General features: G+C 47.1%; 3 protein-coding genes across 6 annotated transcripts in view; 2 read left to right on the forward strand and 1 right to left on the reverse strand.

Annotated features, from left to right (window-relative positions):
- Positions 1–11: 11 nt before the first annotated feature.
- On the forward strand, positions 12–12,997 carry CYBC1 (cytochrome b-245 chaperone 1). 2 transcript variants are annotated; one of them, XM_068209378.1, is made up of 7 exons: positions 12–156; positions 2,320–2,450; positions 3,555–3,596; positions 4,858–4,931; positions 5,859–5,955; positions 7,703–7,847; positions 8,849–12,997. In XM_068209378.1, the coding sequence occupies exons 2-7, from the start codon at positions 2,366–2,368 to the stop codon at positions 8,976–8,978; spliced, it is 573 nt and encodes a 190-aa protein (XP_068065479.1). In that variant the 5' UTR covers positions 12–156; positions 2,320–2,365; the 3' UTR covers positions 8,979–12,997. The 2 variants fall into 2 exon arrangements, with proteins under 2 accessions (XP_068065479.1, XP_068065480.1); XM_068209379.1 differs by lacking the exon at positions 12–156 and adding an exon at positions 592–1,284.
- Positions 12,998–13,234: 237 nt separating this feature from the next.
- Positions 13,235–23,999, reverse strand: HEXD (hexosaminidase D). The gene is made up of 12 exons (XM_068209349.1): positions 23,715–23,999; positions 22,328–22,437; positions 22,151–22,238; positions 21,266–21,430; positions 20,018–20,201; positions 18,659–18,730; positions 17,716–17,911; positions 16,964–17,046; positions 16,112–16,190; positions 15,933–16,034; positions 15,355–15,444; positions 13,235–14,486 (listed from the first exon to the last, which is right to left on the reverse strand). The coding sequence occupies exons 1-12, from the start codon at positions 23,778–23,780 to the stop codon at positions 14,318–14,320; spliced, it is 1,404 nt and encodes a 467-aa protein (XP_068065450.1). The 5' UTR covers positions 23,781–23,999; the 3' UTR covers positions 13,235–14,317.
- The window catches only part of OGFOD3 (2-oxoglutarate and iron dependent oxygenase domain containing 3), a 40,668-nt gene continuing 39,523 nt past the window's right edge, over positions 23,935–25,079 (forward strand). For all 3 annotated transcript variants that reach the window (XM_068209372.1, XM_068209370.1, XM_068209371.1), the window contains exons 1-2: positions 23,935–24,138; positions 24,662–24,818. In XM_068209372.1, the coding sequence (XP_068065473.1) occupies positions 24,056–24,138; positions 24,662–24,818 (240 nt within the window). In that variant the 5' untranslated portion in view covers positions 23,935–24,055. The remainder of the gene's footprint in view (positions 24,139–24,661; positions 24,819–25,079) is intronic.

Raw genomic sequence — 25,079 nt, forward strand, 5'->3', positions numbered from 1 at the left:
GGGCGGGGACGGGAGGCTCGTGGCCCATCCTCTGCCCTCACCCAAAATGGCCGCGGGCGCGTCCGGCCGTCCGTCCCTGAGGCGGGACCAGCGCTGAGGGCGCGGGACGCGGAGGCGGCCGCGGGTCCCTTTAGAACGCGGCTGGAGCCCGGGCAGGTACCGCGGGCGCGGGGCTGGGCCAGGGTGAAGCGGGGCTTCGGGTTCCCCAGGCGCGGGGGGACGAGAGCCGCGGCTCGGGTGGGTTTTGGCAGGGCCGGTCCCTGGCTGGGGAGGGTCTTCCCCTCCCTGAGGGGGAAGCCAGGCTGGAGTGGGAGCAGGTGCAGGCTTGGGAGGTGAAGAAAAATGAGCTCTGTAAAGAAAATTCAGCTGATGTGTGGTCCTGACTTGATGGCTGGTGGTGGTGGAGGTTTCAAGGGGTGGAAATTTCAGTTCTTCCAATGGGTTTTGCTGGCTCTCTACCGACAGTTTGGAGGAAGCGTGAGAATGTTATTTTGATGCTGGAGATCAGTGTCAAACTAGGCAAATTCAAACAAAAGCGAGTTTGGAATTTAAAATGAAAGAGCAGCACAAAAATACCTCTTTTTCTGTCATCGTAACGTTGTAGTAAAACTTTTAGTATTTGCTTTAGGGTGCGTTTATGATTTATTTATTTATTAAATGTAACTTTAGAAGCTGCTTTGGTGCTTTTTATTCCAAGGTCTATCTCTTGCAAGCAACAGCCTGTGAGAGACAATGCACTGATGTTGAGTGTCCAACATTAAACCAAAACTGGCATTTGCCTGCTTGAACTTCCCTAAATCATTATTGGGGGAGATATCAAAGTTTGCATTAATGGACTTGACTTAGATGTGTGAGAATTATGTTCTAAGTAGGGTGTAATATTTGTTAAATACAGTGAGATTTCTGCAGTGATCTCGATGTATTTTATGACTTGGATTTGATAACAGGCAGGAGAAGGCGTTTTACATGCAGAAGTATTTTCCGGTATATTGAGAGCAACTCACAGGAGTCATTTGAAAATTAAAATTTGATGCTTGACATCCGGAGGAGATGGAGCGTGTCTTATGCATAAGTGCTTTTGGCTCTTTCGGTTTCAGATGCTCTCGGATGTGCTGCTAAGAGATTAAAATCAAAGTCGTGGGTGCTTTTTGTTTAACTGAAAAGACCTGGCTAAGTCTGCTCCCCTGGAGCTTTGTATCCAAACTACCAGAAGTGCAGGAGCATTTTCTTGTATCCAAGAACAGCTGGAAAACTAAAGGATTGAAAATCACATATTTGCCTTTTGTGAGAACTTGGATGTGCTCAGACCTGCTCTCTCTGTGTTTTTCATGGTTATTCAAAACCTGATGAATGTTGGCATTTTCTGGGAACCTGTTATCATGGGCAGCTAACAGCAGCTTAATGCCAGCCTCCCTAAATTGGTTCTGTGGGACAGGTTGCCCAGGGGAGTGGTGGAATCACCATCCCTGGAAGTGTTCAAAAAACATGTAGGTGAGGTGCTTAAGGACATGGTTTAGTGGTGGACTGGGCAGTGCTGGGTTAGTGGTTTGATCTTAAAGGTCTTTCTCACCCTAAATAACTCTGATTCTATGCTGTAAAACAGTAAAAATGTACTGAAAATGCTGCATGGGATTACCCAGCTCTTACTGGTTTTAATTAATACCTCTCTTTGTAGTCTACTGTTTCTGCCTAGGCTGACGGCATGGTCTTGTTGAGGACAGACAAACATGCTTGTTGTTAGCTCCTGGTTGTATTCCTGAGGTGGCTTGGAAGATGGGAACATCATCTGTGGCATTATGGGATGCTGGCAGTGCTTGGCTGTAGCCCTTCCTGGGATGATAGCCCATGTCAGAGGTGCAGGAGGCTGCACTGTCCTGCCCCAGCTCCCAGACTAGCCCTTCACACAACCCTTTGAGCTCACAGGAAAAGAGATTTCCATTCCCCTTGCTGTTTTATCTGTTTGAAGGCCTGCAGGAATTAGCAACAACGTTGTTCCAGGTTCTTGTTTTTCACATTTTTCTTCTGGAATCTGATTATAATAGAAAGGGACTTTTACCCCTAAAATGTGAACTTTCTTCCAAGAGTTCAGATTCCTGTTGTTGTTATGCAACTCTTGACATGGCAGTTTTACTTTGTGGTTGTTTTCAGTGTACATATTGCTCTTCCTGTCCAAAAAGACTGCGTTCTTACCCTGGAGTATCTTTTATAGTCTAGATTAAGACTTGGTGAGTCCTGGAAGGGAAACTGGTGAAATTGTCAATGATTTAAAATTCTTTCTTTCTTTTTTCTTTTTTTTTTTTTTTCTGTTTTTTGGTCCAGTGAGGTTTCATGAGTCAAACTGGGTTGTTGGGAGTTTCTTTTGAAGATGTACATGTTGGTTGAAAAACGCACAAATTCCCATCTTCACCTAAAGAGGTCACCTGGCATCCGATCCTGGTCTCTCTGTGTTGGTAAGACCACAGCATTCATTTCAGAGCTTGCTTTAAGGGAAGAGGGTCACAATAAACTCCTGAAAGAACCCCTAGTGAAATGCCTGCCTTCCAGGCATTTTCCTTTCCAGAAGAGGAATGATTGTGCTTTGAACTCTTCCTTTCTCATAGCTACTAAATGAGTCTGAAGCCTCAGCATGGCAGTTTCACTGTGAGACTTTCAGTCTCATCTGGAGAACCTCAGAAGCTCATGGATGGAATTTTAAGAGACTCCTGAAAGATCAAGAACAGAAGGTTTATGTGCCATGCAGCAATAGAAATCTGAAGCTTCTGAAGGGGCTGTTAGGTTGAGAAACATCTCGATTTTCAGGAGTGGAAAACTGCAGTGTGGCCATGCTGGGGGTTGGATGGTGTGTGTGGTTGGTGCTGAGCTCCTAAGGACACTGTATGAAATGGAAAGTCCTACAGGATATTCTGAAAGGCATCTTTATAAACACTGGTGAATATGCAGGAAAAATCAGCTTGTTAGGACTGTACTGAGAGAGCTGCTGGGGAGAACCTGGTCTATCCTGCTTTCCAGCTGAGCACATCCCACTGCAGAAACACCACGTTGTCATTGCTTGCAGGGATGTTGTTGAGAAGATCTTTGCAGTTGCAGCAGCCTCTGGGGCATGGGGCACTCTTCAGCTGCTTTCTCCTCCCTGAGAGAAAAGAGCTGGCAGTTTCTGACACAACTTTACTGCAAAAGTTGTCTTTTGGCTCCACAGAGCACTTAAAGGGGAAAATAACCATTGCAAGGTTTGTGTGGGCACTCCAAGTTGTACTGTGCTGAGAGTAGTATGTGTGGTGTAAGAATGGTGTCGTGGTTAGATTGAGTCCCTCTGAGGTTCTGTTCCCAGTTATGTCACAAAATTTTCATTTCTGACCCCAGCCCCTGGGCTTTTAATGCCTTTGCAGAATGGAAGTTTTTTTAATACTGAGAGAAAAAAATAACTTGACTTTCATATAGAGATCTATGTTGCAATCACATTTGTCCTGTTTTTGAAAAGTGATGTTTTTCATCAGGGAATTTTAGATGTTTTTTGAGCTGCTTGTTTGTCTTAATTCTCTCCTCTTTCCTCCTAGGAATAGCCTCCATAGGTTTGGCTGCTGCTTATTATAGTGCAGGTAATGGCCTATCACTTTTTTGGGTTTCTTTCCTGTTAATCTGTTTGTCATGCTGATGACTCATCTGCAGCTTCTGTCTGGCCCTTCAAAGGCTGTGGAAGTTCTTCTCCTACTTTGTGGTGTCAGTATTAAAACCAGGAATAACTGTTGCCTGTCTGGCTTACTGTGCTTTAGTGCTCTATTTCTTACTCAGCCTCCTTTTCCATTTGCAAGTATTTTTAATAATGATATTGGTACTCTGTGGCATTTTGTACTTTCAATGTTTTATAAATGTGATTAGCTGGTCCTCACAGCTCTCCTGGGAAGACATGTAATGATTATTTGACACCATAATGAAATGATTACTTTGCCTGTGGTGGAAGTTCTCTGTTTCTCTGGAAACTGTCAAATCATCACTAGCAGAGATTACTCATCCAAACACCTTTAAGGATGAGACAGCTTCTGCTGCTTCCTCCCCCTGCAGTACAGCAGACTGCACCAAATGCCAGCTGTTTTTCCATCCATGGGATTTGTCCTGGAAGCTGCCCTGTGATTCTTGTGCTGCATGCCATTAACATCAAATGTTAAAACTTAATGATGTGTGGGAATGTGCTACCAATGTAACCCACGTATTTTTATTTAAAGAGCAAAATGCAGGGAAAGCTGCTTGAGCCACCAGCTAAATCAGCCTTGTTTTTCTTAAGACCTTGCAACAAAGTTTTCTGAAATCCCAGTACAGCTCTACTGTGCCTTCAGTTAAAAGCCTGAGTGAGCAAATTATTCAGGCTGTGACATGTAAACATTTCCAGGACATGAAATGCAAATGTTTGTTTGTCAAGAGGACCAACTGCTTCCTTTTATGCAGAAACATGTTTGCTTTATTGAATTTTCATTATCCCTGTCCTTGTCCTCTGCAGCACAAATATTTGGTGTTTGACAGCAGGTTGGCAGTTTTGTAGATGCCTTTTAAGATGTCTTTGCTTGTACAGAAGAGAAAGATGTGATGTTACAACCTTGCCAATAATACATATGCTTATAATTCTGCATGGTTTGAAGCCCAGCGTGAATGAAGTCTCTGAAAAGTGTGCAGACTTTCTGTATTTTCATCCTGGGAAAGAGCTGTAAAATAGCTTGTAATGCAACTAAAGGCAAAAATGTTCCAGCAGAGAAACCTTTCCTCCTTTTGTTGTTTTTAAAGGGAGCATGTTGCTTTCAGGATTGTTTGAATACCAAAGAAGGGGGAAAAAAAAAGCTAAATTTGTGCATTTTTTGCATTGTTCAGACAGCTTGGCATGGAAGCTCTTCTACATGGCTGGGTGTTTCTTTGTGGCAGCCCAGAATCTGGAGCAGTGGGAGGTAAGATGCTGAACTCAGGAAATGAGGGTCTGTGAGTAGGAAGCAGTTGGCAGATGCTGATTCCAGCAGCCCCACACAGTTGCTCAGTCCAAACAGACAAGTTATGCTTTTGGTTTTGAGGAAACCCTCTGGGCTGCTATACTGGGACTAGAATTAGGGCAATAATTCTTTGATTACACAAGCATAAAAATGTGAAGCTAAACATATGGGTATTTTTAAGTGGAGACTTGGCCCAAAATGTTCTTTTATATAAAAGAGGTAGGATGACCAGGACATTCAGCTGCACCACGTGATTTTGAATTTAGCCTTAAAGCTAATGACAGAGTAACCACTAAATAAGGGAGCTCTAAGCTTCCAAACTGCTCAGCTGTTTTCCTCTGGTTTAGAATTGTGTGGATGTTGATTTGAGAGCAATAAGCCACCTTGTCACCCTGCTGACCTGAGTTGTGTTAGAATGAGCAACTCACCTAAAGAGAACGAGATTCTCTTTTCATTGATTAATGTGAACTATCCCATTTCATTAATATCCATTTTATTGGGATATTTGAGGTCTGTGCAAGCCTGGTCCAATGAGCACAGCACTGGAATGTCAAATTCACCAGAAGTGAAAATTGTAGGAGTTACACGTTGGTTTTTGAATTTGATTCCAGGCAAAGTTTTTATTATGTGAGGAATGTGGCAAGAGAGTCAATGAACCCACTTTTAACGCCCTTCTAGAAGTCACACAGAAGATATAAAGTTTCTGTTAAAACCAAGAGCAAGATTGTGATTTTCATGGCCTAGTAATAGAGGAGTGTCTCTGAGCTAGCTCTGTATTTTTCTGTTACCAAGATTATTTTCTCATAGAACTATTTTTATTTTACTTTGAAGCATAGCTAGTGATGGTGTTTTCAATAAAATCTTAATTCTTATTTTTCAATTTTACAGGAAGCTGTATTTGATAAGAACAAGGGAACAATCTGCCTAAAAACATTCAACCTCTACAAAAAAATACTGACCTTGTCAAAAGGAGGCAATGAACAAGGTGAGAAAGCAGCATCTGTGGTAGAAAATGTGGTGAGCAGCAGAAGAGAGGGATGTGTGCCCATTGAATAGCTTCTCTGGAGCTCTGTACTCAAATTAAGTCACATCTGCTTCCAGATCTGCTTTGTTCCCAAGCAGCAGATGTAACAATCTGCCTCTCTGGGCCCAAATGCTTTTTCTCAGTGTGCTGAATGCATCTTGTTAATTATTTTAATCCAGGGTAAGTAGGCCTACACATTGCTTTCCATAATAATCTTAGCCATTCCTTTGGGATGTTAATGTGTTTACCTTGCCCTTGGCTAGCCTGCTTGGCAGCTGGGACTAGTGGAAAAACTTCAATTTTGGATCTAGAGGCTGAGATTCCTGTAATCTCATCTGCTTTGGGGAGCAGGCAAAGGTTTAGATACCATATGCAAGCAGGCATGTTACATCCTGCAGGTATAGAGTATGCATTTAAAGCAGCCTGTTTAGGAGGCTCAGGTTAATGCAGGATCTGATGGCCTTTGGGCTTCCTGATGGATTAACAGAATTTGCAGTATGGTCTGTGAGTTGGTTGAGTCATGGTGGTGAGTTGGTAGCTCTATTGCAAACCAGGATCTTTTATTTTGTTGCAAAAGCAGGTTATTCTTCCATGTCAGAGTTTTTGTTCTCCTTCCTGATGTAAATAGAACCAGCTCTCAATAAGCTCAGAAGAGTGGCCAAATTCAGAATGACCTTAAGCTGAATTTGTTTTTAAAGAGTTCATTTTGGAGATGGAAGATAAAAGATGTGGAGAGAAGGCTGTTTAATGTTTCTGAGCTTTCCTTTAGGATACATGTTTACATTGGAGAGCTGTGGTTATCTCTTCCTCTACGATAATATCTGGTTTAGGTACCATTCATGTGAGCATGCAGAGATCAGCAGGTGCTCTGAGCAGTTAAATATTTCAGTATTAGTTCAATCTCAGTAAACTGAACACCTGTTTGCCTGTTCCATACAGAAAAATAGTTAAAACTGCCATTAAAGCAAGTGGAAACATAAGTAATACTGGGTTGCTCTCCAGTGCCTGGCTGGCTGTATCTTTTTCCTTAGGGCCTGTCCCAGTTAGTGTTCTGCAGTCACACCCTGTGCATGTTTCTTTTGCCTGAGCAGCTCAGCAGCTGTTTTGATACCTCAGGTTTTGGCTTTTCTATTTTTCAGATTCAGTGCTGCTTTAGTGTGAACTTCTGAGCTTCATATCAGGGGGTGGTGAGCTCTCTTCACAGAGCAGGGAGACAAAACAATTCCTTCTCCAGCTGGGCACCAAGGACAAATGATCCAAATCTCAGGCCCAAGAGCACAAACAGCATGTACTGAAGAGAGAAAAACAAGCAGGATGGGACTGCATGGGCTAAAGCTGGAATGGGACAATGAACTCCAATGTGCCAATGGAGCAGAGCTGATCACAGGGAGAGCCCCCGGGAGCGCTCGTGCATTTTGGGACCATTTGGGTTCATCTTGGGTGCAGCCCTGGCTGGGCTCTGGTGCTGCCCAAGGTGGATCCACTGAGGAGATCCTTTTAATAAATCCCTCCTTTATTCTTTAGCTCTGTCCAGCCTCTGCTCTAGGGCAGCCTTCCCAAGGCACCAGTTTGCTGCTGCAGGACTGCCCTGGCTGTGAGGGATCACAGCAGTGGTGCCCAGGAGCAGGGTCCCTGTCACTGTGTCACCGGTGGCAGTGCTGAGGGTTTGCAGTCATGCTGACACTGCCTGTTTTGCCCATCTTTGCAGTGGTGGCCGTGCTGAACGAGATCCGTGATGTGAACGTGGAGGAGGAGGCCGTGCGCTATTTCGGGAAGGGTTACCTGGTTGTGCTGCGCTTTGTCACCGGATTCTCACACCCGCTCACCCAGAGTGCAGTGCTGGGCTGCAGAAGGTGCAGTGGGGGCTTTGTAAAATTAGAATGTGTAAGGTGGGAAATGCCAATCACGGGGGTCAATAATTGCCAGCTATTATTGATGCCTCAGGTTTTGGCTTTTATGTTTTTCAGATTCTGTGCTGCTTTAGTGTGTGGGTCTGGGCTTCATATTAGGGGATGCTGAGCTCTCTGCACAGAGCAGGGAGACAAAACAATTCCTTCTCCAGCTGGGCACCAAGGACAAATGATCCAAATCTCAGGCCCAAGAGCACAAACAGCATGTACTGAAGAGAGAAAAACAAGCAGGATGGGACTGCATGGGCTAAAGCTGGAATGGGACAATGAACTCCAATGTGCCAATGGAGCAGAGCTGATCACAGGGAGAGCCCCCGGGAGCGCTCGTGCATTTTGGGACCATTTGGGTTCATCTTGGGTGCAGCCCTGGCTGGGCTCTGGTGCTGCCCAAGGTGGATCCATGGAGGAGATCCTTTTAATAAATCCCTATTTTATTCTTTAGCTCTGTCCAGCCTCTGCTCTAGGGCAGCCTGCACAAGGCATCATTATAACTAAGCTCAGTTTTTAGACTTGCTGTTATGACCTTGTGTTACTCAGTTTAACCTTTTAAACCCCATAATGTTTTCATTTGCAGACATTTGGCTAGCACCATCTGTCAGGATCATGTTTAAATATCTAAGATCCCTTTAGTACTGCATTTCTGATGGACTTACCTTCCTGGGCTATGCAGTGGCAGAGGGTATTAATTCTACTTTGCAAACATTTGGTGTATTAGTTAACAGAAAATTTATCTTAAGCATTGATAATAAGGAGCCTTGCAGCAGGGACAGGGAAAGGACTGATCTGTTCTGATGTGGAGGGAATGGCTTGGTGTGGCATGCTGTCAGCCACACCCTCTATGCCCATATGACTTTCCCTCTAGGCAGTTATTCTCAGGAATTAGCATGCCTGCTCTTGTCAGCATTAGTTTTACTAACTCTTCCATTGTTTCTTCTTTTCCACAGTGATGTGGAAGCAGTTGCCAAACTCATTACAGGTTTTCTGGAACTGGACAGAGTAGAGACCCCACAAGATTTCTCCCAGAGCAGCGAAACAGAGGCAAGTGATGCAGATGAACCACAGGTGAAATACTGATAGTCATTGTGAACTGAAGCAAGCAGAGGCTTTCACACATCTGGAAAATACATCTGGTTTCTTCAGAGAAAGAAACCCCTCACAACCTTGACCTGGGCATTTCTCAACGTGTGCATTTACAATGGGTGGAATCTGTCATAGTTTAGTGCTAATCTGCTTCAAGACCCTGCATGTGGACACTGCTGGCTTTTGAACTTCTGTCACCTCATCAAACTTGTCTAGGAATAGTTATTTATTAATGAATTGGTTTGAAATAATTGCTTTTCCATTAATGAAGTGAAGATACAGATGTGAACTTCCGCTTACTGCAAACGTTTGCTGCAGGTACTGTATATGAAATGTAGAAGAGTTGAATTTGTAACTCATAACACAATGCTTTGAGGTTTCCCCTTTAATATATGCAATTAGGAGATGCAGAGTAGTGGCACTTTTATGTTCTCTACTACTGACTTGCCATTGGATATCTGTGGAAACTGAAGTCTGAATGCCTCTCTTGGAATTTTAAACATCAGGTTGATCAACTTGTAACAGTGTCTTAACTTATCTCATACTCACCAAGGAGCCATAGATAGCAAAGGAAAAATGATCATGATGAAATGTTTTTGGGATGTTCTACCTTAATCCTGTTCTGCTTAACTTCTGGGCAGGACAGAGCAATCTTTTTCTAGACCTCAATGTTTACCATTTGAACTGTGTATTTAGAAAGGAAGCAGGGACATGTATAACTTTAGGGAAAAGACTGATGTCAAACAAGCTGGTAGCTTAGAGTTGTTGAGTATTTCCTCACTTGAAATGATACCGAAGTGCTAAATAATAACTTTTTTTAAGGTAGGTAGCATAGACTCAATGTCTCACTTGTACCTGTGTTTTACTCCAGGTGTGTGGTGTCCTCTGTTCTGACCAATGGTTTCATAAATAGTTAAAATATAAATTTTTTTCAAGGTATTTCTAAAGTAAAAGCTACCTCTGTTAGTCAACATATTCTGTCTAGAACTAGAACTCCATCATGCTTATATTAACATGTCAGTACAAGAAAAAATTGTAAAAAGCTGCAGGTTCCTTCAGCGTGCTACAGCTGCTTGTACTGAAGTTCACTAGGTTTTATTTAGGAATCTTATGGTCTGTAGACCTGATTTAGAAATTATTTACACAGTTACATCTAGGAGATCTGAACAGGGTACGAGGTAACTGTGTTGTCTGCTTTCACGGTTGGCCAGCAGCAAATGTCTCCTGGCAGCAGTTTCTTCAGAATTTAAAAGAGCCTGTGTTCTTGATTCCAGTCACTCTACCTCTACCTCTACTGAGAGAAGGCTCTGAAAATTTTTGATAGAAGGCACATCCTGTTGTGTGTTCCAGTTTGGTCTGAAGTTGAGCACCTGCTCATCAAAGATTTCCCTTCCAGCTGTACAGACCCAGGATGTGAGCAGAGGCAGAGCCTGGTGCTGTCAGTGGAAGCTACTCACACTGCAGCAGGGACATGGCTGTTAATGTAGCTTGCCTGCAGCACAGAACTAGTTCTGTTTCCTTTAAATAAGATAAAAAACTTGTAATCGTGTCAGGTATCTGTACAGACCTCTGCCAGTACACATTCCTGAAAGTCCTCTGAGTTGCTGGGGTAATCATGGGGCTTTTGGTGCCTACCCCACAGCACTGGAACTGGGAAACTGCTGTGTATGAATGTGGATAAAGTAGGTTGCAGGCAATTAGCTAAATTTGCCTTTACTCTCCAGCACAGCTATAGGCTAAGCATAATCATCAAACCGGTTTAAAAAATGTTGCAGGGTGTAACACTTTATGTAGAGTTCCTCATTTGAATCCACTGTAATGTATACCCCAGGTGATGCTCATTTTAGAGAGAGGAGAATGAAACTGGGGATTTGGAGAACTCTTTTCCCCCCACAGTGTAAAATGAGAACGGTGAGTGTTCTAAGGACTTGCAGCAGGAAGTACTGTCCTAGAGTATGTAATGGTACAGAGTAAGCACAAGGACTCAGCCTGTGGTAGCTGCTGCTTTGTATCAAGGATATTCAGAGGGCATTCATGGTGTGCACTGCACTTACTCTGAGCCTGCGGAGTGGACCATGGATAAACCAGACAAAACTACCTGCCTTCAGTCTCAGCTCTGCTGGCTTTCATTTGTATTCCCATGAGAGCTGACACTCCATGGAAGACATAAACCACGCTGTAGTTCCCCAGTTAAAAATCAGCTTTTGAGAGGTACATCTGTTGGTCTGACCCTGCACTGCATCCTGAGTCCTGCTTCTGCTGAGCTGTAGTGTGTCCAGCTTGCTGTGCATTCATGGTGTTAGTCATGTCTCCACTTACAGACTATGCAATATCTTAGACAAAGACTAAAACAATGTAAGGAAATTGAGACTACAGAAAGGGGAATGACCTTTAGTGAGGTACAGTGTAACTTGAAATACAAGCTGTGGAGTAAGTTGCATGTTGGGTTGATGTCAGTGATCACCTCTTTAGAGGTGTTTTCCAGTATCCTCATTGGGCAGGAGAGGGATGGCTGCTGCCATGCACGGTGTGTCTAGGAGGAATATTTTGTCTCCTCAGCCTTTCCCTTGGTGCAGCTGGAGCCATCCTCTCTTGTGCCATTTCCATTTTCAATTTGGCAGCTCTCACTGTACCAACAAGTCCAGTTTCAGTGGGAACCTGTGTTCTGTAGTCTGAGCTAACGGGATGGGACCCTGAGGACATTCTGGCAGGCCGTGGGTGCTGCCTGTGGGGATGTGTCAGGCACTGCTGGCTGATGCACCCAGGAGCTTCCTGTGGCACTGATCCCTCTGAGTCTGGCAGTGGGACACTGCACCAGTGTTAGCACAGGCTGATGGGCTTTTCTCTTGTGTTTCTCTTGATCCACATGTGGAGCTTCTTGCCCTCTAAAACTTAGTCATTTTTAGCTGGAAGACATGGCCAGATGCAGTGCAGTAACTGTGTGCATGTACAATGAACTTGCAATTGCTGTTCTCATGGATTTGTCTATGGCAGTGTCTGTGCACTCCTCAGCAATGGGATCAGCTTGCAGAACTGTGGAAAGCAGGTGCAGCTCAGGACAGGGTCCACTCTTCCCTCTTTGGACGAGGCCTCTCTCATCCTCCTTTTCTGACACTTCTCACCATTCTGCTGAAGGCTTTCCCGGATGGTTTTGGGCCCTGCAAAGTCAAAGGCCCAGTAAACAGGGCCTTACATGTGCCTGCTGTAAAGCGACTTGGACTCAAAGGAATGATGTGAAAGACTCGTTTTGGTTAGGAAATTAGGTACTCCTAGGAGACTCTTACACATGTAGACATTAACTTTTGCATCTCAGGCTGGCTGGAGACCTGTGCCTGGACAGCTGTAGTTTGCATGACTTATCAATGATTTAAAAAGCTGCCTAGCAGACCTTAGATTAGCTCCTAACACCCTGACCCCTAAAGCAGCCCTTCCGTCACGTCCTTCCCTATAACTGTATGCTGAGTTCCACGAAGCAGGGGCTTCAGCTCGTGCTTGAGCAGCACAGTGGCAGTTCCATGCATGGCTGTGGTGGGATGGGACTGGGGCTGTGGCTGCTGCAGCGAGCAAAAGCCAGAGTGCATCTGTGCAGAGGCAGAGCACAGCTCTGTGTAACCTTTGTGTAACTCCTATTTCAGTACTTCACAATGAAATATCCCATACCTGGCATCAATTGTGCAGGTCTCAAAGAAACTCCACATATTTATAGCTGAGATCTGACTCTTGGGCTGTATTTATGAAGTTACACAGATAGCAAAACCTCAGCTGGCTCACATAATAAATAAAGAGTGCTAGTTCTTCCAGTGTCATAGATGGCTGGGAGGCAAAAATACTTCTGGAAAATGTTTGGAAATTGCCTTTTTTTAACTTTAAAACTGCAAGTAGAATTTCAGCAAGGCCTTGTTGTATTGTCTTTTTTAAAAAAAAAAGTTCATTGATAAAATCAACTTCGATAAGTTGTTTTGCATCGCTGTAGTATTTTGTATTGTTTTTAATTAAAATTATTAAAATATTAATGGCTGTCTAAATTATTACTGGGAACAAATCTACTGAAGGAGTTAATGAGGGGGAGGAAGAATAGAAGAAGCCCAAATACCTGCTTAGACGTGACCCTGCTGACACTTGCAGCAGTCCAGCTTCTATTTCCATGTAAGCTGATAGATCCAACTCTCTGTTGGTGAATATTTCCATTTTCCCTCCTTCAAACCAAACCAACATGCTACACACACAAAAAGCAACACCCTTCTACAAACCAAAGGTTTTATTCAAGTAAAATAAATTAAGATCTTGTTTATTTCAAGCTATGTGACAGGTATACATAGCAATTGGTTTTTTTAGATAAAGATCTACATGTGGACCTAGTTACTGAGACTCTCATTGAGTCACTTGAAGCTTATCTTGTGCTGTAGTTTTACTTTTTGTATGTTTTGTTCCAAGAAAATTTCAATACCGGTGCTTCCAAAAAAATTAAAGGAATAAATGAAGCACAAAAATAAATATTTTGAATATTCATGCTGGAGTAACACATTTAACTACCATACTTCTGAATTATTTCCATTTAGTGGAGAATTGGGATAATCACCACAAGTCCCCAAAATACATTTCTATACATTATGACAAGTTTGACATTAAAGCAGAATAAACCAGCATTTTTCCCTTATATTTAGTAGCTTTAGTCATGGCTCAAATTGGAACAAAGCTGGAAACCTGCAGTTTCAGGTTGCACACAGCTAAAGAGATGCCTCAGTGAGTGGGGTGGTGCTTTTCTGTGGGGTGGGACTAGGCTGAGCTTAGGTGGTGCTGTGGCAGAAGGTGAAGCAGCCCAGTGTGTCAAGGCATTTTCCCTCCGAGCCCAGGAGGAGCTCCCTCTTGCTCCTGATTCCTCTTGATGGAATGGTAGGACACAACTCAGAGCACAGCAGACAGGCTGTGGTACAGAACATAATGACCCAGACATTTTTAAAGTATCCTAAATATTAGGGTAGAACTTTCCCAGGTCTTTGTTATGTAAGAGTCTGTTGCTAGAAATCCTGATTTTGGAAGAAACTGGGTTTTTCTCCTGCCTTGTAGGAGAGTGAGCTGGGACTCACTCCTGCATTCTGTTACGCAAGGCCAGCAAACCTGACTTACAGGCAGGTGAGTTAAGGCTCAGCTTGTGTTAAGACAGGAAAATTGAGTTGAAGTGTTTTATGCTAATAAATTCCTTCATGCCTTCAGGTCACTTTTGTTTAAGCACAGTTCATGCTTCTACTCTCAAGATGACAAACTGCAGCTCAAGGGCTAGCCAGCAGTAGCCATGTTTTCCCAGGGAGTGAGTCAGACTAATTGAAAAGCCCCTAATTTTGTGCTCTTATCGCTTCCTCTAAATCATCCAGCACCTGCTGCAGCTTCTGTAGGCTGGGGTGGACATTCTCCTCCATCCATTCCTCTATAGCACACCTGTGGAAAACCTGCTCCATGGCTGCTTGCAGGTCTTGCACCACAGCATTCCACTTGGAGAAGAGACTGAGCAGAAGTGAGAAGGAAGAAACAATGACATTTGCAGGTGAGCTCTGCCTCAGGGGAGGGTTGGCTTACTGGCCTTTGGAAGGGAGTACTCTCCTTAAAACCACTTTACAGGAAAAGAAGCATCTATTACAAGAGCCCAAAGGACTTTGTTCAGATGGCAAAAGCTTGATGCCTTTTCTGTTTAAGTTCCATTGATCTTGGCACTTGCCTCATGCAAAGACTTTTAAAGTACCAAAATGTGAGCTCAAAAAAACACGGCATACATTTTAAGTGTAACTGAAACCCACTGTGAGATTTGTTGGGAATTTCATTCTGGGTTTTATCAGAAAGAATAGATGAGATTGGATATTCACCTTATCACAGAAAATAAAAAAGAAAAAAGAAGTATAAATAAAGTAGAAATGAACCTTTTAGCATGAATTGGCAAAATGTCTAGGAGAAATTCTGAAAAGCCCATGGTGACAGGGAGCAGGGGGAAGGGCCTGGCTGTATTCCAAGCCCTGCCTGCAGTCTGGCCCAAGGTGAGCTCCTACACCAAGGACTTGGTGCAGCAGGGCTCTACAGGAGTAACAAGGGAGAGGGTTTTGGAGACCAATTTTGTAGTTATTCTCAAAGAATTCATTCAACAGAAGGCAAAGGTAAAATTAGAATCACAGAATGGTTTGTGTTGGAAGGGAACTGTGAAGATCATCTAGTTCCAACCCAAACATGTTGTATAAAAACATCTCATGGATACTTTGTCTGATTCTCACTGATGTTTCTGAGGTAATTAGAGAAAGAGGTAGGGGCTCACAATTCTCTGTACCCAAGTGCCCAAAATACATCAGACTTTATTTCCCCTGTAGTGCAAAACAAGTGCTGTTACCTGACAGCATCTGGCTGGAAGTGGTGCATTACAATAGGATGAATAATCTTCCTTTTCCTGTGGTAGGGGCTGAACCAGCCTGTGACATACCTGAAAATGGATGTTGGTGGGAGCAGTGATGAAACAGCAGCAACATCTGTTTGACACTGCCAGGGAGGCTTTAGCTGAACTCCTGCACAGACATGATGCTTAAGGAGTGAGTTTATTTCAGTCCATAGATCTTTGGAATTAGCTTGTGAAACTTGAACGCCTGAGCATCTGCTGCAGTATAAGTTTTATCTCAAGCTCCCTTCTTTTGTAACTACACCATTCAGAATTTTAATTTTAACTTTAAATAGCAGTAAAATGTAATTAAGGAAAGAACTATATGCTTCAAATAAGGCAGCATACAGTATTTAGGAACTTTGCTAAAATATTTTAAATTTTGATGTAAATATTATGTTCTGCCTAGGTGTCAGTGACACCTGAAATGCAGAGCTTGATATTTAAATCACTTTTCTGGAGTTGTGCCCCACTTTGAGATGATACAGCTCCAACACTGCTGCAGCCAGGCAGAGAATCAACAGAAACCTCGTTACCTGTTCCTTTCGAGAAGTTCATCCACTGATGACTTGAGGTGGAAACTAATTTGTGTCACAAGGGTGAGGATATTGCTCCCAGGAAAGGTCCCCAGACTTGGGCTGTCCAAAGAGGATCTGTTAGTTTCTGAACTTACCACTCAAGGAGAAGCACCTGAATTCTGCAGCTGGAATGTTACCTCATGAAAGTATCAATTTCCAGGTTAGGCATTCCCAGGAGATTTTCCACATTTTCTTTAATCTTTTCAGAATAGCCGCCTGGCAGAAGACAGTGGAAATGAGTAAAGGAGCCTAAGGAACCAAAATGTTCATACAAGAGGGCTTTTCTGGAGTATTCTGCCTTGGCTTAGTAATTCCCCTTTGGTGAAGAATTTTTTAAAAGGTAAAATGGAAATAAAAGAAGGAAAAAACACTTGTGGGTGGGAGGAGGAGCTCAGTGTCTTTCACACAGTTGTCTCGTGCAAGGTGAGCACTTCCTAGCTCTGAACTTTCTGTTCAGGGTACTGAATATTTCTAGTGCCTTAATTAAAAATCAGTGGATTGTGGGGGTTTATTTTGAAAATAAGAAAAATATTGTTGGCAACTGCCTGTAAAGAAAGCAGAAACTACAGGAGGTATTTTACCTCCCTAGATCCATTTTCAGAAAAACAATTAGTTAAAACAACTTTTACATATGAGCACGTTCTAAATCTAAACTAAATTAGGCTCATGTATATGTCACTATTGTTTTAAGTAAGTTTGAAAAGCAATTCCACACCTTAAATTTATTTTTTAGTATAAGCATGAAGTTTTTGACCATTTGTGTGTTAGATCACAATAAATGAAGAGGATACAATGGCTATTTTTAAATACTTAGGCCAAAAGACTTCTCTGCTCCCATAGTGCAAATTGTAATTTATTGTTTATAATTCAGGCTATGATCAATTCAGCAAAGCATCTCAAAATAGAACAAGTCTGTGGCAATCCAAGGGGAAGGTCACTTCACTCCTGTGCTAGGCATTATCTGAGAGAGAATAAAGTTGTCATTGTACCATTCTTTAGTGCCTGCAGACACACGGCCAGGGATGGAATTCCCACAGGGAGAAGCTCACACAAAACAGAGAAGTGATCATACCTACATAAGAAAACATCCATTAATTACACATTTTACTGTTAGAGCAGACTAAACAAGTGGGAAGTTTTAATATGTCAATCACTAAAATTCAAAGAGCTTTAGAAACACCAGTTTCTGTCTCAGAGATCACTTATCTCTGAAAGGTGAAGTATTCCTTTTTACTAGTAAGAACAGATGAAAACCAAATTCTCTACTCGAGGCAAATTAGGGTCAGAAATTGGACATCAGCTCCCTGGTATTCCCTAAAACCTCCCGACTGCATAAAAATGTTTTGCTCCTTCATTACATTAACAAATTCTTGTCTCTTATGTGATTTCATAGTTTTTGAGTTCCTATCAGACATTCAGATAGACACACCATGCATGAACTACAGTGTGTCTATGAGCAGTTCAAGGTGGCACAAAATCCATTCAAGCCTTCCAACCCAATCTGCTGGTGGTGGTGTCCCCAAAGCCATTGTTCCTGCTGGTTAGTGCTGTACAGCTACCTGCAACTCTGAAATCCACCCTTCATAGTCTGGGGCCGAGGCCCAGCAGTGACAGACAGGAAGAACTGCAGGGTGGCAGAGTTCCCTTCTAAATCCCCAGCCTCCCTGTACCTCTTAGGGAGCTTTTGGGTGGAAGTTTGCTTATGTGTGACCCTGGGAAGCACACAGAGGCCGTTCCTCACCTCTGCCAGCCGGTCAGCGCGATACCTTCCAGGACATCAGCAGGGCTCCTGCTGGCCACCTGCAGCCACTCCAGCTGGTTCCTGAGGTGGTGCCCAATCAGTGTTAGAGACTGATTCACTCCCGTGGCTCCCTTGAAGGCACTTGCAAACCACACCTTGGAGAAGCCACACCTGCGGTACTTCTCTATGAGCTGCACTGCAGGGAGACACAAAGGGACACCCACAGGATGAGCTTCCTCCAGTTTCAGCCCCAGCTGCAGTGCTGCAGTGAAGGGAACGCAGCTCCAGATCCAACAGGCTGCTGAGGCTTTTCAGGCTTGGAGCATCAGCAAGGAGGGGGGGATTTGACACCCCCTCTGAGCAGCCTTTTGAGTGGCTGTCCTCCTATTTTCATGTGTCACTTGCTGTACTCCACTCCCCTGTATTGCTTCCATGCTAAGAGCTGTGAGATTGTAACAAGCATGCACAACATCTGACAGCTGATTGTTCTGGCAACAAAGAAATATTTGCATGAATGTTAGATGCCTGACAGGAGCCTTTAGGAGCTTCCCTCTAAATTCTATAGCTGTATGAAGCCCTGCAGCTTTTTTTGCAGAGCTGTTCAATACAGAGTTATGTGCTGCTACTGGTGTTAATGCAAGGAGAATTAATGTAACAGTGCTTGTGGAAAACCTCTGAATCTCCTATCAGTGATTCCATAGCTCTGCTGAAAATAATTAAGCAGCCTACAATGCAAGTCATTCATAGGGGAAACATAAATAGAAAAAATAAGTAATAGCAATTATGATGTGAAATCAAACAAGGGCTGTCTTTATGCTATTAAGGCAATAAAAAACAATTCAACAAAACCAGAATGTTTTGGTGTCCAGCTAAGGCAGGATTTAATGACAGAATTTTGCTTTGGCTATTTTGCTTCTACACAGCTCAGCAGAGAAGTACAAACCTTTGCCCACCACATCGATGTCTGCTGCGTAGTCCCAGATCATGGGCTGCACCAGCTGTGGGACCCCGGACTCTGAAAGGAACAGAGCTCTTCTAAATCATGGAAAACAGCTGCTTAAATGAGAATTCAGTACAGATTACTGCTGCAGCAGCATGTGACCACAACTATGGCTTGTCACTAACAGCCGAAGAGCCCCTGGGCATTTTCAACCTGGCCAGGATTTGGCACCTGCCCAGGGCCACTGTCCTCAGGCATGGTGAAACCATTAATACGGAGGAGCAGTGACAAGTTATCAGAGATCCCATTCACCCCAAGCCCACCTCATTCTTAGCTCCTTGCATCTCTCTGTGTACCAGCTGGATTCCACTGGCAGAGCCACAGAGGAGATTCAGCTGAATTCAAATGTAACATTGACCCTTTCACTTACAGAGTGCCTGGGCTATGTTTGCACAAAATGTAGCTTTTCAAGTACAACTAAAGATACAAATTTAGCTTTAACTCCTTTTATAATTAACTGCTCAGCTAGTTTTAACCACGTGAAACTGACCCCTAGAGAAACTGCAGTAAATGGTGCAGAAATTCAGTTATTTTAACTCCATCACATTTAATTTGTTTATTCTGTTATTGTGGCAGTAGAGTGCACTAGATGCTGTACTGTTCTTGTGGAAACTCCGTGGGTCCCACCTGCATTTTTGGGAATGATTTCCCACTATCAAAGCCTTGAATAGGCCAGTCACTGTTGGATGAGCTGCACAGCTCTTCCTGGTACCATCTAAATCTGTTTACAGCAGCCATGTAAGGTGGCTCTGAAAATGCTCGAACTCCATCTGTGCTCAGACTACTCAGATTTTAGCAGTGCTTTGATATTTTTCCACAAACAAGACTTGTGATGTCAAGGTCTTGGAGCTACCCCACAATTCAGTATCAAAGTCCTCATGATGTGCACCGTGATCACAAAGATGCTCACAGGGCTGCAGCTTCTCTCTGTGAGTTTGCACCGCTTGGGATCAGATCACCCTCACATCAGAAGTGGTGAGAGGCACAGAGATTTAGACTTGGACCACAGATGTTAAGAAGTTGTTGTTTTGTTTTAATGTTGGTTGTTGTTTTAATGTATAAGGAAAGTAGAATTGATGGCAGCCACTGCAGGGTGAGTATTTTGTGATGGAAAACTAAAGTGTTCACACTGGCCCATGCTCACACAGGGACTCTGAGACAGCCAAGGACTGAGTGCTTCTATTCTCTAGTCAAACAAACCACATCTCAACTCTTGCCAGCTTTGTTGTTTTCATGAATTCAGCTGCCAACCAATCTATTTTATCTGTGCAAAGCTGCCTCACCCCGTGGCTGGTCACACACCTGCCAGCGTTTCCTCACTCATCCCCCTGAGCATGTCGTCCCACACGATGGGTGTCACCATGGGGTAAGACCAGGCCAAACAAGTGGCAACTGCTTTTATGTGGGATAAGCACAGCTTCTCTGGAGTGTTGTTTTGCTGCTGCAGCCACTGCTTTGACTCCTCTCCTTCGCCAAGGTAGTAGACCTGAAACACCAAGCAAATCATCCTGACTTCTTGTATAGAAATAGAGAAAGTGAGGGAAACAATATTCAAAACCTTTGTCCAGATGTGACCCCCTGAGTGGACACCTTCAAAAGCACCTCTCAGTGCTGAAGACACTGCAAGCATTTCCATCAGTCTGCAGGAGACTGTGGCCATGATTACAGGCATCACTTGAGGGAATTTTCCTACAGAAACTAAAATATCTATATGCCCTATTTGCCTTTGGGATGTTTGTCCCAAAGTAGCTCTCACCACATTTATTCACTTCAAATCCAGCAACCCATCGGGACCTGAGGTAGATAAAATGAGGTTCCTAGCTTGGGGAAGATCATCCAAATGTGAGTCTAGAAGTAACCTGGGGCCATGTTCAAGGGTGGCCCAGCATACTTAGTCCCGTGCAGAGAGTGAATTAAAATTTGCTGGTTTAGAGCAGGTTTTATTTATTCTACATAAATAGTATTTTGCTTTATAACAGCTCCCTGTCTATCCTTCCCACCAGTTTCAACACAACAGGACACAAAATGCTAAACTAATATCAGTACAGTTAAGTGGTCATAATGAATTCCAGGAATCTGTATGCCATCAGGATGGTTTTAAGAAACTATGAGAAAGAAAAACTTGAGTCTTCTCAAGGAGAAAAACTACCAAGGTAAAAAACCCAACACTTCCAACCACAGAAGGGTTTACTTGAGTAACTTACCCAGAACAATGAGCCAGTATCTTACACCAAACTTCCAGGATTCCTAATGAACAGCTCTAATTGATATCTCACTACAAACACTCACTTGACCTAAACCCAAATGCTGTTAGCTTTAAGAAGCTGCTTTCCATATTTTGATATTACACTCATATCTATGGAAATGACAACCTGTGCTACTGGAATCATTTTTTGTCAAAAAGACTTTTCTACACTGGCTCGAGTGGTGTTTTCTATCCCCAAAATCCCACCCAAACATGGCCTGGACACCACTGAAATGCAGAAGCCTCAGCCCTTGCTATCATTCCTCAGAAGAAAAGAAACATTCCCAGCTCAAGAGAAGTCCCACCTCATCACATCCGATGTGAAACCACTGCAAGTCCTCGTGCAGGGCCATGACCTGGTCAATCATGGCTTTGACCAGTGCCAGCGACTCCTCCTTGTGCGGGTTCAGCGCGTTGGGCAGCGCCTTCACCTCCCGCAGATGGGCGAACTCCCTGTGCTTCAGCACAAACTGCAAGGGAAACGGGAGCTCGGGGACAGCTGCCACACCAGGGGACAGCAGCGTCCTCCTGTCCCCAAGGCTCTGAGGGCAGGTGTCCTGCTAAACCTGGGGTTTGGCTTGGCTGAGCCCCAGGGACAGGCTAGGAGCACAGCTGCTGCTCCACGCTGCTGGGGGCTCTCTGACCACGAAGTACCTCACAGGGTGGGTGAAGGAAACAGGGAGGTCACTGCAGTGTGACCCTGATGTCAAATCCTGCAGCTGGCAGAGCTGGGTAACCAGAGCACCGGGACTTGGATTGGAAATTTCCAGCAGAGAATCCCAGAATGGGTCAGGCTGGAAAAGAGCACAGTGGCTTATCTGGTCCCACCTCCTTGCTCCAGCGGGGCCATCCCAGAGCACAGGGCACAGGGTTTTGTCCAGAGGGCTCTGGAATATCTCCAGTGAGGGAGACTCCACACCCTCTCTGGACAACCTGCTCAGGGCTTGGTCACTGCACAGGGAAGAAGTTCTTCCTCACGTCCAGGTGGAACTTCCTGGCCGCGGTTTCTGCCCAGAACTGGACGCACTGCTCCAGATGTCACCAGAGCTGAGCAGAGGGGCAGCATCACTCCCTGCCCTGCTGCCAATGCTCTTCCTGCTGCAGCCCGAGACCCCCCCAGCCTTGCTGTGCCCCCGGGCACTGCTGGCTCGGCACAGCCGCTCTCGCCCAGCCCAGCACGCCCAGCTCACCTCCATGTGCCCGAAGCTCTGCACCAGCGGCACCACGTCCAGGCCCTGCGCCCGCGCCCGGCTCAGCAGCGCCCGGAGCTCCTCGGGGCTGCGGGAGAGCGGGCCGTCAGTGCCCGCCGGGCACGGCCCGGGGCACCTGCGGGCACCCGGAGCTGCCTGCGGGGTACGCGGCGCTACCTGTAGGCGTGGGGGGCCTGCAGCAGCTCCAGCGGCCCCGTGTACGGGAAGGTGTCCTCATATTCCAGCAGCAGCCCGGTGGCACCCAGGGCGCGGAGCAGCGGCAGCACCTGAGGGAGGGAGGGAGGGGACACTGGGGATGCAGCTGGGCTGTGACCAGTGCCACCACCCTGCGCCCCTGTCACCTGCACCAGGTATATCCCTCACCTGAGCCCAACAGATCCTTCACCCATACCAGATACATCCATCACCTGAGCCCAGTACATCCCTCATCTGAGCACAATACATCCTTCACCTTCATATGGGACATCCTCCATACCAGGTGCATCCCTCACCTGATCCCAACACATCCCTTACCTCTGCCAGATACATCCCTCACCTACCCCAGGTTCACCCTCACCTGCTGCAGGCACATCCCTCACCTCCCTCAGGGTCACCCTCACCTGCTCCAGGCACATCCCTCACCTCCCCCAGGGTCACCCTCTCCTGCTGCAGGCACATCCCTCACCTCCCTCAGGTTCACCCTCACCTCCCCAAGGTTCACCCTCACCTGCTCCAGGCACATCCCTCACCTCCCTCAGGGTCACCCTCACCTGCTGCAGGCACATCCCTCACCTCCCTCAGGTTCACCCTCACCTCCCTCAGGGTCACCCTCACCTGCTGCAGGCACATCCCTCACCTACCCCAGGGTCACCCTCTCCTGCTGCAGGCACATCCCTCACCTCCCTCAGGTTCACCCTCACCTGCTCCAGGCACATCCCTCACCTACCCCAGGTTCACCCTCACCTGCTGCAGGCACATCCCTCACCTCCCTCAGGTTCACCTTCACCTGCTCCAGGCACATCCCTCACCTCCCTCAGGGTCACCCTCACCTGCTCCAGGCACATCCCTCACCTCCCTCAGGTTCACCCTCACCTGCTGCAGGCACATCCCTCACCTCCCCCAGGGTCACCCTCACCTGCTCCAGGCACATCCCTCACCTCTCTCAGGGTCACCCTCACCTGCTCCAGGCACATCCCTCACCTCCCTCAGGTTCACCCTCACCTGCTCCAGGCACATCCCTCACCTACCCCAGGTTCACCCTCACCTGCTCCAGGCACATCCCTCACCTCCCTCAGGGTCACCCTCACCTGCTCCAGGCACATCCCTCACCTCCCCCAGGGTCACCCTCACCTCCCTCAGGGTCACCCTCACCTGCTCCAGGCACATCCCTCACCTCCCTCAGGGTCACCCTCACCTCCCTCAGGGTCACCCTCACCTGCTCCAGGCACATCCCTCACCTCCCTCAGGGTCACCCTCACCTGCTCCAGGCACATCCCTCACCTCCCTCAGGGTCACCCTCACCTGCTCCAGGCACATCCCTCACCTCCCTCAGGGTCACCCTCACCTGCTCCAGGTACTGCACGCGCGGCGCGGCGCCCTTCAGGTCCAGGTGCACCAGGCGCCGCCACATGCTCTGGCCTCGATTGCTTTGGCCTGTCGCCCCGGCGTCCCTGCACAGCCCGCCCGGCCGCGCCCCGCTGTCGCGGCGCTGCCCGCCCGCGCCCTGCCGTCCCGGTGTGCCGTTGTCCCTCTGTCCCCCTGTCCCGGTGCCGCCCCTCCGCCGCTCCCGGCTCTGCGTTGGATCCTTCCACTCGCTCTCGGCAGCCGAGCGCGTCCCCCAGTCAGGCAGGCCGGCAGGCCAGGGCGAGGCGCGCCGAGCGCATCGCTCGGGGCGGAGGAGGCGCGATGGCTCCGCAGCGGCGGGCGCTGCCCCGCGGCCCCGACAGCGCCGGGCCGGGCCCGGGCCGCGGGGGCCGCCGGCACAGCAGGTACCACCAGCGCGGGGCCCCGGCCGTCACCTCCTGCCCGCTGTCCCGGGGGCGGTGGCGCCCAGGCCCGGCGGCGCTGCGGCTCCCGGGGCTGCCCCGGTGGGGAGGCGGTGGCGCAGCGCCGGGCCCGGGAGCGGGAGGGAACCGCGTGTGTCTGTAACGCGTGTGTTGTGCGGGGAACCGGGCATCCCGCGGGGTGAGGGCCCGGGAGAGAGCCGCGTGTGTTGTGCGGGGAACCGGGCATCCCGCGGGGTGAGGGCCCGGGAGAGAACCGCGTGTGTCTGTAACGCGTGTGTTGTGCGGGGAACCGGGCATCCCGCGGGGTGAGGGCCCGGGAGAGAGCCGCGTGTGTCTGTAACGCGTGTGTTGTGCGGGGAACCGGGCATCCCGCGGGGTGAGGGCCCGGGAGGGAACCGCGTGTAACGCGTGTGTTGTGCGGGGAACCGGCGGGCACGGGGCTCCCCGGTATGGGCCAGGGCGGTCCCTCCCCGCTCACAGGACCTGTTCTGTGCTCCCTCCGCAGCGCCAGGAAGGGCAGGTTCCAGCAGGATCCCCGGGGAAGGTGGCTGAAGGCAGCCATCCTCCTCCTCCTCTCCGCCGCGGCCGGCGGCGGCCTCGTGGTCTGGAGCCGCCTCCGCAGCCAGGATGGGATCCCCGGGGGCGGCATCCCCGCAGAGCGGGTCCCCGGGGGCGGCATCCCCGCAGAGCGGGTCCCCGGGGGCGGCATCCCCGCAGAGGAGGTCACCGAGGGCGGCATCCCCGCAGAGGAGGTCACCGAGGGCGGCATCCCCGCAGAGCGGGTCCCCGCGGGCGGCATCCCCGCAGAGCGGGTCCCCGGGGGCGGCATCCCCGCAGAGGAGGTCACCGAGGGCGGCATCCCCGCAGAGGAGGTCACCGAGGGCGGCATCCCCGCAGAGGAGGTCACCGAGGGCGGCATCCCC

The sequence above is a fragment of the Anomalospiza imberbis genome, chromosome 19 (genome assembly GCF_031753505.1).
Source record: "Anomalospiza imberbis isolate Cuckoo-Finch-1a 21T00152 chromosome 19, ASM3175350v1, whole genome shotgun sequence".
Classification (NCBI taxonomy): domain Eukaryota; kingdom Metazoa; phylum Chordata; class Aves; order Passeriformes; family Viduidae; genus Anomalospiza; species Anomalospiza imberbis.